The 12,432-nt window shown below is 36.7% G+C and overlaps 1 protein-coding gene across 1 annotated transcript in view; it reads left to right on the top strand.

The window, feature by feature from the left end:
* hmgcra (3-hydroxy-3-methylglutaryl-CoA reductase a) overlaps positions 1–5,830 on the top strand; it is a 47,284-nt gene extending 41,454 nt beyond the window's left edge. Inside the window, exons 16-20 of the mRNA XM_043707408.1 lie at positions 47–217; positions 354–494; positions 2,190–2,348; positions 3,827–3,981; positions 5,324–5,830. Coding sequence (XP_043563343.1) covers positions 47–217; positions 354–494; positions 2,190–2,348; positions 3,827–3,981; positions 5,324–5,378 — 681 coding nt within the window. The 3' untranslated portion in view covers positions 5,379–5,830. The remainder of the gene's footprint in view (positions 1–46; positions 218–353; positions 495–2,189; positions 2,349–3,826; positions 3,982–5,323) is intronic.
* The last annotated feature ends 6,602 nt before the right edge of the window (positions 5,831–12,432 follow it).

The following is a 12,432-nucleotide window of genomic DNA, read 5'->3' as shown; positions in this document are numbered from 1 at the left end:
AATTCAGAATTTGATATTAGGTTTCCTTTTTTGCCTTGTTTTATAGGGTACAGAAAAGGCTCTCTCCAGGTTGCAGGAAGAGTTCCCATCTTTGCGTGTACTAGCAGTCAGTGGCAACTACTGCACAGATAAGAAACCTGCTGCAATTAACTGGATTGAGGGAAGGGGGAAGTCTATTGTTTGTGAAGCAGTCATTCCAGCCAAAGTTGTGTGTGAGGTATCAGTGTGTTCAAATGTTTGCACAGTGCATGGTTCACATTTTCAATGAGATATATATTAATTGACTTTTTTTTTAAACAAATCATTTGATTATAACAAGTAATTCAGTTCTCTCTGCATTTTGTTTTCTTCAGATATTAAAAACTTCTACACATTCTCTTGTAGAAGTAAATATCAGCAAAAACCTGGTGGGTTCAGCAATGGCTGGAAGTCTGGGTGGTTACAATGCACATGCTGCAAATATTGTTACAGCTATTTATATTGCCTGTGGACAGGTAGGTGTAGGAATTTTTTTGATTTATTTTACTGCATTCTCAATAGTACAGGCTTGCAATAATGAAAACTGCATTTCTTCAGTGAGAGCAGAGCTTACTCAAAATATACTGGGAAAGGAGCTAGAGCTGAAAAATTGAGATCCTCCTTTAATTGTCTCAACTCAAACATGGTATTATATAGACTAATTAAAAATTTAGACTAATGTTGGTGAAATCATGATTTCTAAAGCCATAGCTACTTAATTGTCCTTTCAACTATTTGGATTTTATTGATAAATATAGGAGTTAGGATGTAGTGTTGCAACTGTAAGAGACATTAGCGAGGCCACTTTTGGAGTACTCCATTCATTTCTGGTCACCCTGCTATAGAAAGGATGTTATTAAACTAGAAAAGAAGCAGTAAAATTTACTAGGCTATTGCCAGAATTGAAAGGTTTGAGTTATAAGGAGGGGCTGGACTTTTGTCCCTAGAGCGTCAGTGCTGAAGGGGTGACTTTTTATAGAGGTTTATAAAAATAATGAAGAGCATAAATAAGGTGAATAGCAAAGGTCTTCACCACTTTGGTGGTGGAGTCCAAAACTAAAGGGCATAGGTTTCAGATGAGAGGGGAAGATTTAAAAGAACCAAAGGGGCAACCTTTTCACCATGGTGTGTGTATATGGGATGAGCTGCCGGAAAGTGATAGAGGTGGGTATAATTACAACACCTAAGACATTTGGACAGGTACCCAAGCACAGGCAAATGAGACTAATTAAATTTGGGGATAGCGGTTTGGCATGGATGAGTGGACTGAGGTTGTTTCCAGTGCTGTTTGATTCTAACTATATAATTTTGTAATCAAAGTGTGGTGCTGGAAAAATCACAGGTGAGGAGCAGGAGAATCTCTTTTTTTTGGGCATAAAGAATTCCTACTGAAGGGCTTTTGCCCGAAGCATTGACTCTTCTGCTCTTCAATGCTGCTTGAACTGTTGTGCTTTTTCCAGCGCCACCCTTTTTGACTCTCGACTCTCCAGTATGTGCAGTCTCACTTTCTCGTATAGTTTTGTAATGACTGTTCTACCTGAGTAGTGTCATTTTAACTGTCTAATCTTACTGATTTTAACTAAACTTATTGTTGGTTTCCCATTTTTTAAAACTATGAAAGCGTACTATTATCAAAAACAGAAACAAGTGAGGCAGCAATGCAACCTCAGGAGATGGAGAGATCCACCTTTCCTTGAATTCTTTAAGACCATATAGTCCTTGTGCTGTTGGTGCATTGAATGCTGCCTGACACTTGCTAATCATGTTTTCCGTAACCACTGGATATATACCAACCATAAGCTCCAATTTTAATAACCCAATAAATTTACACATTTTGTTTAACTTCTATGGCATATTCCAATATAATCATTCCTGTAGCTTGTTTGTTTCAGAAGTGGTATCAATGACTCTACTCACCTTTTGATCTTAACTTCATACTTTGGCTGACTGTATAAACAAGTACACCATTGCCACTATAAATATGACCTCAATCCATTTCAATGTTGCCCAGTAGTGCATATTTAAGGTTATGAAAGAACACAACCTGACATTAGTTTCTTGTATCACAAAATTTTACTAACCACAAGCATTTAATTCTGTACTCAGTATTTTGTAATTTGTAGTTTACATACTGTATAAAAAGAGGTTGATACTAGATGTTTCTAATTTAGGACCCAGCTCAGAATGTTAGTAGCTCGAATTGTATCACATTAATGGAATCAACAGGCCCCAATAATGAAGACTTGTATATTAGCTGCACCATGCCATCAATTGAGGTTGGAACTGTTGGAGGAGGAACCAACTTGCCACCACAGCAAACTTGCCTGCAGGTGAGGATTCATGTAAATAACTTTTACTTTTTTTCATTAATTTTTTGTTTCAATCTACATCAAGAAGTACATGAAGAACAAATTAGTTTCGGCCAAATACTTGGCTTCTTCATATCCTGAGAGAGTACATTATAACGACTTGTGCATTTATATGAAAATCAACAGCCAATTGCTTAGTGAGGAGTGATGCAAAACATTAGTGACCTGAAGTGCACAAAACCAGGCAATCCATGAAATTTTCAAAATTCAAATCTTCAGCACAGCTTTAATTTCACATTTCTATTAGACAGTGATGGAGTTGAAATTAAGATAATTCAAATCTTTAATGTCTAGTGAAGTGAACAATCGGGCATATTCTGGACCAAAAGTAACTTCAATGTACTTGAACATTGGAACAGTAACATAACTGAACAAGAAATCATTGCAAGTTATGGTATAGTAAGGAAGATTTACTTTAGAAGGAACTAAACATAAGAACAGAAGTAGATCACTGTTGTAGATTACATCTGATCTACACCCATCTCCCCTGTCTCTTGTCAACTTCTTCTGTCTTTAATTTGCTCAATGATTTAGCTTCCACAGCCTTCTGTGGCAATGAATGCTAAAGGTTCGCCACCTGTGGCATTTTTTTAATGTTTTAAATGGCTTACCCTTCTATGCTGCAACAGAATGGATAGTTGAGACTTGTGGGTCTCAAATTTTTGATTTTTGACAGTTACAGTTCCCTGCTGATTAGTCCAAGATCCTTTTATTTTTTTTTTAGCCAGTCCTGAGAGTTTATCCCCAGTTTTTGATCAGTCAGGAGAAACATTTACATCGATCCTGTAAGAGATCACCTCTTCTGCTTTGAAATGTTGAGGAAACTGGGTCCGAAAGAGAGGCTGCTGCTAAGCTGAGGGGGCAATAAATGCTGGGTGAGTTACTAATGAGAAGGGTGAATGGTTTGAAGTGGGTTAGCTGTGCTGGGAGCAACCCATACAAAACATGACCTGGGGTGGTAGGGTGGATACTGGACATGGGGGAAGGATGTTCATGTTCTCATTGTTACTCAGTGCCTTGAATCTTGAAGCACTATAGCAGGCCTGAGTTAAATGTTGGCATAGGAACAGTATGCTGAAGTGGCAGGCAACTGGAAATGTAATTTTTTACAGCCACAAATATTATGTAAATCAGGATATTCCAGGCAGTGTTTCATCTCCCCCAATGTAGAAAACTAGATTAGTAAAGTGCAGGTATCATGCAGCTTCACTAGAAAGGTGTGTCTGGGGCCTTGAATAGTGAAGAGAGGTGGTAAATGAACAAGTGTTACACCTTCTGCGATTTGTGTGGGAAGAAGTGGACAGGGTCTGCCAGAAGGAGTAATCCCTGCAAAAGGTAAACAAAAGGGACATCTTTCTTCCATCCACTACCAAATTCCCCATTCTCCATATCTGCTTACACTATACTGTTCCTTAAATGCTTCTACATTTTCTTCTTAGATGCTTGGTGTTCAGGGTGCAAGTCAGGAGTGTCCTGGTGAAAATGCACGGCAGCTGGCCGAGATAGTTTGTGGTACAGTAATGGCAGGTGAGCTGTCTCTCATGGCAGCCCTGGCAGCTGGACATTTGGTGAAGAGCCACATGATTCACAACAGGTAAATCATTTTCACATTACACTGTGTGAACTTGATTAAACTTAAAGTAATTTTATCGACATGTTTTGAACACTGTCATTAATACTTGAGTACCATGTCATTCACCAGTTATGGCTATGATGACAGTGGCTCAGTGGTTAGCACTGCTGCCTCGCAGCACCAGGGACCCAGGTTCAATATGTTTATAAACTATAAGTTTATACTTTAAACAATGAGCATTGAATTACAGCAATGTATTAAGCTGTACATCAGCTATTTTTAAATGTTTTCTTCCTCCTTTTGGCTTCTGCAATGTAGCCAAGGAAGCAGTTACATATTTTTGGATCTAGCTCCATGGTAACTGTTGAGTCTCTCAACTTAGCCAGTGCGTACTTTGTGTGGGTGGGTGGCAGAGGAGTGGTAGTCCAGACAATCCAGCTAGACTCACTGGATTGAAACCAGGAATGAGTCTGAAAACATCTAACTTGTTCTCCACTGAGATGCTGACGACTCTCTCCTTCGTCTAGTGAGACTTGATCAGTCAGCTCAGCATATTCTAAGGATAAGACAGTATGTAGCATTTGTCTCACTATAGGTTAGTTGCCACAGCTTCAGGAAAGTACTTTATACCAGCTGTAACCCCTGCTAGCTATGTAGATAATAATTAAACATACAAATAAGGCCCCATGTTGATCAGTGCCACCTTGATTCACCTCACCAGGGACTAACAATTTAGCACTGTTAATCCACCTAACCCCCACACCTTTTGGACTGTGGGGGAAACTGGAGCACCTGGCAGAGAACATACAAACTCCACAGTCTCTCAAGGTTGGGATTGAACTCGGGTCCCTAATATTGTGAGGCAGCTATGCTAACTACTGTTGTCCTTGTACTGAGTAGTTTTCTTGGGCCCTGTAAGTAACCATGAGGCTGTCAATCTATGCAAGCGTGACAGATTCTTTACTTGTTTTGCTTTTACAAGATGCAGTTTCATGATTACCATTACTAAGACTTTTGAATCCTGAACTGCTGATCCAGTAACATTTCCACCATACACATTCCCTTGATAACTTGACAGGATTGATGCTAGAAGGTTACTTCCCCTTTGTAGAGGTCTTCTATTAGATGAAGAGAAATTTTGAAGGCTGTTGGTCAATATAAAGCTGAATAGTCTACTTATTTGTATGTTCAAAAGTACATACCTTTTGCATTTTGCACTTATGGGAAGACAAATTTGATTAATCAAGAAGCCAGTACCAATTAATGGTGAAAAGAGAATATTTATTAACTAGATGTAGATTTAAACTGCCACTCTACAATAGGTTAAACTAATCTGCAAATGTTGTTCTGCTTAAATCTGCAGGTCAAAGGTTAATCTCCAGTTGCTCCCCAGCAGCTGTACAAAGAAAGCAGCTTGAGTATGAAAGGGATTCACTATAAAGACTGGCACTTGTATACTGGAAAGTTGCTTTGGATTTTTGTTTAGAACTAAGGGACAACTTAGTGTGTTCATGACTTTTTGAAATTGCTGGTTTGTACGATTGACCAGTATATCTGAAATGGAGTTCACATGGTCCCAAAGCAAAGATACCTGTATCCAGTAGTGTGCCCAGAAATCAGTGGTACAAAAGAGTAGTCTGCAGAACCTACAATGAGAAGAAACTGTAAAATGACCTTGTGAATGTTTGCTAGTTCTGCTTAATCATATTGTCTTAAACTTTGTCATAAGTTATTTGTTTTTTTTGATGTTAACGTAGTTTCAAAGCTTGCAATAACCCGAGTCTTGAGTGAAAGGTTTACTGGAAACAATTACTGCACTCTTGTTTGATTAAAAACAAATCCCTGGCTGCGGTCACTGGAGTACGATTAATATTGGCACAGACTTTTTTTTTAAAAATTGTTCACTTTGTGCAAAAGAACAGCTGTTGTACAGTCTTCAAGAGAAATTCAAAAGTAGGGAAGATTAAATCTCTGGAGAAGTCAAAATGCCATACTGAGTTTTAACACACACTTTGAATTCAAACAGTTAACTTTAGCCAAAAATACTTCATCTACTTCACTGACTGAATCAGATAAAACTAATCAATTTTCAAAATTTGGTAAAGTTCATGATATGAATAAGCCTTTTGGTGTGAATATTAATCTGCTGATAATTGACCTGGAATTCCCTGACTGACACTCTGTCTCAAACAGAAACCACCTTAACCATCTTTGTGCTGTTTAAGTCCTCTAATAGCATGAATTGACCAGTTTTGACCAAGCTGTATTTTTGCCAGATGTTTAGCCACAACTGAACCTATAATTGTCTATCTTTTCTGTACTGTACATCATGACAAACTTAAGATTTGAAAGGTTTTATTTATGGTTGTGAATTTCATGACCCTTACCTATATATTGTATTAGAATAAGTGTGAAGTTGGTACTTAATTGATTCCTGGCCAGTTGTTACAAAAAGTTTGTTCATTCATCCAAAGTTGACTGATTTTACTCTTTATTACATTGCGATTAGAGTTAAAGGTTTGCACACAATTAAGGCTGTCTTCTTTCCGGCAGGTACATTTTTTAAAGTTCTAAATTTTAGATACAACCATATCACTTATCTACCCCAGAAGTAGATAAAGATAGATATTCCAGTTTGTATGCTTCGGAGGGAGTGAACATTGCCCTGATTTGTCCCTTTTTTTAGAGAATCTATTTCTACTCTTTACTAGTAGATGTAGATTGTTAATTCTAATCCTTCACCTGCAGTTTTAGGGTCTTCTGCACTATTGTTGCTTATGAAGGATATGTCATTGCACAGGTGACCATAATGTCAAACAAATATTAATGATTTTACAAAGCAAAGACTAAAAATTCAACTGACATGGAAAATGCACCAACAGTGCTGTTAAGCCAGGGAAATAAGTTTTCAATCAAGAAATATTTTTCATTGATTTTTGGAATAGTATAGTATAAATTCAAACAATGTAGCTTGAACAGTATACAAGTGGAAACATTTGTCAAGTTTGATGTTATTCTTTCTGCCTCAGCAAATGTGAAACACCAATTTTTTTCATACTTTCCTGAGCTATTTTTTTGAATGGTATGTTGGGCCGTTTGTGTGGCAGTGTCCTTATCCCTGTATCAGGAGGGCTGGGTTCAAGTTGCACCAGGTGTGTAACATCTGAAGAGGTTGATTCAAAAAATGTAAATGGTTGTTTAGAGAGGCCCAAGACTTTATATGCTTGAAACTATATCAAAACAAAGACTGTACTGTGATGTATTGAAGTGACAAAAGTAATGGTTTTTGCTAATGAAAAGCAGATTGGAAGCAACTACCAGTATACCAATTCTAGTAAAAACGTTTACAATGTGAAAAATTCATTAAATACATTTTTGTAAAAGACTTTGATTTGAAACTTCATATTTCAGTTGATAATGTAGATCGATTTTGTATAGAGTATTAATCTCTGTTTTCATACTATTGCTGAAGAGAGATTTCCTGATTAGTGCAGGATAATGAAAGAATGCCAAATTCCAGATGATAACAATTGTTAAATAAGTGATTGGTCATAGTATTGCCATGGAGAAAGGAAAACATACTAGAATAGTTCCAAAGGGGAGATACATTGATGTGGAAACATGAAGCATTTCTCTTTCCACAGATACCTGCTGAGTTTCTCCAGCACACTATGCTCTGCATTTACTTTAATGAACATTGAAAGATTTGATCAGGCATGAGCACTCTAATTTATACAATAGGTGTAAGATAATAACTACTTCATAATGGAGATGCTTTAGTTACTCTTCATGATTTTAATTTTCTCCATCAATTGGAATAGTGAGACCAAGAAAGGTTAAGCAGTTACCTATCAGAGGATGGGAAGCTCCAAGTCATTTGCATTTGAATACCAAATCTGGCCCCCTCACACGATGTTTTAGTAGAAGGTTCCACTTGAAAATACATCAAACCTATTTCACTACTTCTGATTCTGTAGGAAGGAAAATGATTCCAAAAATGAAAGTTTTGCAAATGCGCAAGAATTCAAGGTCACTAGCAAGAAATGTTCATAAATCATGGAAAACGTTTTACAGACACCAAAAATAGACATTTGTTATACAATCTTATAGTGGAGCTAGACAACTGGAGTCCTTTGAACAAGTAAAATAACATTTGATTCTGATTTTATGATATTGACCCTAGAGAGAAAGTAAAAAGGTTGAGGCAATATAAATGTAACTCGCAGATAAAGTGGAAATAGTGAATAGTTTTGCAACCATCTCAATGAGAATGAAAGTATATCAAGTAAAACTGAGTACTTTGCTATTTTCACAATAACAACTGAGGAAAAGGGAAAAACTAGCCACTTAACTAGGTCTGGAACAAATAGGCTATGTTTAAGCTGCAATTTGAGAGATGAAAGAATATTAAGCCAATATAATATTAGCACTGGGTAATCTTTTGGAAGCCATATATAGCAAGTCAGGCACACAAACTCAAATAAGTAATGCTTGCCAGAGTGGAAGCAAGTCATCCTTAACAATGAGGAACTGCCAAAGAAGTTTGCTAAAAGCAGTAAAGGATATTACACCATATTTTACTTGGATACAGGCCAAATAACAAAAGAACAAGTTTTTGCAATGCATTCAATTCTCTAATAATGCTCTAAACAAAAATTATTTGCCACAGTCATTTATTTTTGTACTGAAAATGAACTGCAGATGCTGGAAATCAAAGCCCCAGAAATTAGTGGAAAAACAGCAGGTTTGTCAGCATCTAAGAGAAAAAGCAAAATTAATGTTTTGGGGCTAATTCCAAAACGGAGTTATTGGGCCAAATACTAACTCTGCTTTCTCTTCACAGATGCTGTCAGGCCTGCTGAGTATCTCCAATTTTTTTTAAAAACATTTTTATGCCTCTTTATGGTCTCCATCTTTCTTAGTAGCGACAGCATTCCCTACTGAGGTGGCAGTTAAACTCAATGAATTTCTCATGGAAGTTAGGAACAGGCAACAAATACTGGCTTTGCCGGTGATGCCCACATAATCATGAAAGTTTTTTAAAAATCACCTTTGAGAGTTACCATTTGAAGGCCATAGAGAAAGTTCTTGAAATAAAAACATGAAATTCAGCTGATACTTTTACCACAATGGACATGTTAAAAGCTTTTTAATTCTAAAAGACCATCCTCTGCCCTTCAATGTATAATTATTTGATTAAAAACCAAATGTCATTCAAAATTATTTTTGAAAAATAATATTTTCAAAGATGTTTTATAAAGTATTTTTAAAGAATGTTGCTGGATAGTGGCAGATTGTGACCAAAATGTGCAAACTTGAAGAGGAGAAAAGTACTTTCTAAATGGGTACCATACACCAATTGTACTCAAAAGTAGAAGCTTAGTCCTAGCCACAAAATAGCTGGGTTTGCATCCAAAGCTGAACAACAAAGTCTTTTACCTATGGTATATGCACAAAAATTGTTAGGATTTCATTATATGATCTCAATCATCCATTATCAACATGTTTATTAAAAGCAAACAAGTGTTTAGAAAAACAACAGTACTTAACTCATTAAAAATGTAAACTTGAACACTAAAAAAAGACATTGCTGGAAAAACTCCAGGATCACTGGACTCAAAACATTAACTGCTTTCACTACTCAGATGCTGTCAGACCTGCTAATTCTCTCCAGCAATTTGTGTGTTTCAGACATTCAGCTTCTACAGTTTAAGCTTAAATATTGTTGCACCATAGTTCTCTTCAATAATTCCAAATGAGTTCTGAGACAAATAAAGCAATCATTAATTCAAGAAAGTTTAAAGATCCAAATTTAAGTCCAACTTTTTTTTTTCCATTGATGTCCTTACAACCATTGAAGAATTTAAAAAAGTATTCTTCACAATTGAATCTACAGCACTGACTGAGCTGGCCTGCACAGCTCATTTTCTACTCCCATACAACGTTCATGTTTCATCTTCAAGTGACAGAGTTCCCCAAATTAGCAAGACACCAATGAAACAGAGTAACTCATGACTGAGCTTGAATTTGTGTCTTAAGTTTCAAGCAATGACCATCTCCAGCAAAAAAAAAACCATATCAACGTTCAACAGCATTAACATTACTGAATCCCCACTATTAATACCTTTGGGGTTATCACTGAACAGAAATGGAATGGCACTAACTGTTCTGGCTATGATTCCTCCAGTGAGTAATTTAACCCAAAACTTTGTAAGGCCTCACCATCTGCAAGCACAAATCTGCACTGGTGCCCTTTCACTCCCCATTGATGGACAGAGGCAGAAGAGTGTGATAGTCAGTAAGATGGCAACTCACCTATGTACCTTCCAAACCCACAATCTTGACCACTTAGAAGGGGTGCAGATTAATGGAAATATCACCACCTGCAAGTTTCACACCATCCTTCACTGTTAGGGGAGAGACTTGCAGGATTTTGATCATCCAACAGCACTGTGCAAGTCCCTATACTGCAATGGTTCAGACAGCAGCTCACCACCACATTCACCAGGATAATTCAGGATAAGCAAATTCCAGCCAAACTAGCGATGCTCTCACCCCATGGATGAACAAAGGAAAATGCTGACACCTGCCCTTAAAGAATCCACATTGCAAGGATAGAAAACATGATTAGAGTTTAAAGGATTGATAAGGCAGAAAATAAGTGCCTTATCTAGACCATTGTAAAAATAGAAAATGGAGATACTCAGGAGATCAGGTATCTTTGAGAAGAGAATAACAAAGTTAATATTTCAGGTTGCTGATCTTACATCAGAAATTATCATGGCCAAAGTCTCCAAATCACTGGCCTAATTACAATTTCATTCAAAATATTAAGCGCTCAAACTAAGAGATCCTTGGTTTATTAAAAATTGCAATAAAGCATCAAAACATTCACCTTTGTCGGACTCACTGAATACTTCTCACCTGTATTTTCTTGATCAACTTCAATAGAACTATTTTGCTGCCACCAGCACGTAGAATGGTCTCTATCTGTGCTGTGTATTTGTAAAATTATGTCAGAGATACAACACTAATTTGTATCCACTACTGCTGATGCAGAAAGCCCTTGCCTTGGCAGGTGAAAGATGGACTGAAGATTTGATTCCCTTGTTAAGGATTCAGATTTAAAAGAAAATTCCTAACAAACACTGAGCACATGCGGCAAAGGTTCTAATTGGAGAAGATTTCACAGATAAAATACCCAAAGAAACTACAAATTCCAAAATCTGAATCCTATTCATAAATGCATTGAAGATTATTATATCGTGGTATCCAGAGTGTTTTATCCACTCATTTACTAAAAGTAGAGCTTTTCCAAAAAAGGAACGATTGATTGGAAAATTAAAGCGCAGAATCAGGGTGGTGGAATATCACCTATGTTTATTGAAATAAATCAGAGATACTTCAGCCTATCAGCTTAGGTTTCATCATCTCTCACCATTTTTTCAGTTACATAGGGTGTTTAACCCACTGAAGTCACAGCAGAAAGACTGCACTGCTTATTTTACTGAACGCAGATAAATAAAATACTTTTAAATCACAGCAATAAGTAAATTTAAGTCTTGACCGAAAATACCACCACCCCAAACAGGTTATGATTTTTTAAAAATCACAATAGATGAATAATCTTTATATTTCAGTAGTGATAGGTAGAAGACAAATTGAATGATGTGCATGTGACATACAAAATATATCTCGCAGTTCAAACATATTTAACCATCAATTTTGAGTGCATTTTACTCATTTTCTTCCAGAATCTCCCCAACCTGAAGGTTGTTTTCAAATCAGTCATGAATTACACAGAAGCTGCTTCATAAGAACATCCCTGAAAAGAGCTCCTCATTCTTCAAACAACATTTCCTGCAGAATTTTCCCCAGAGATAATGGAACCGGTTATGAATTGCAAGGAAAAAAACTAAACTGACTACTCTGCAGTCAGCTCTTGGCAGAGTTAAAAGTTCAGATTTGAACCTTAAACCGAACATTTGAAGTTATAATCTAGGCTGACACTTCATTACAGTGAGGAGACCTGCACTATAGAGGTGTCACCTTTTAAATTAGACATGAAAGCAGACATGCCGTGCATGAACCCTAGGGTGGATATGACATAACATCCTTCAAAGATCAGAGATCATCTTTTTCCTGTGTCCTGACCAGTCCTCACTCCACACATCACTCAAATATAATGTAGTTGTTTATCTCATTGCTGTCTGTGGGACTTCATGCAATTGTTTTTTTTCTACAGTAGTGATTACAATTTGAAGTACATCATGCGGAGAAACAAAATGCAATGCTAAAGTCATGAAAGGTACAATTACATATGTCAAGCTCTTATTCCCAATCAACTATCATGTCATCTTCATGAGGGAATACTGAAGTGGAAACTGATCAATACACTTACGTTGTATTGAAACTGCAAGAATTTACTATTTATACATAATTAACATTTCCAAAAAAGACAGACAAAATATC

Source organism: Chiloscyllium plagiosum, chromosome 2, assembly GCF_004010195.1.
Source record: "Chiloscyllium plagiosum isolate BGI_BamShark_2017 chromosome 2, ASM401019v2, whole genome shotgun sequence".
NCBI lineage: Eukaryota > Metazoa > Chordata > Chondrichthyes > Orectolobiformes > Hemiscylliidae > Chiloscyllium > Chiloscyllium plagiosum.
This window is presented reverse-complemented; position numbering and strand designations above follow the sequence as displayed.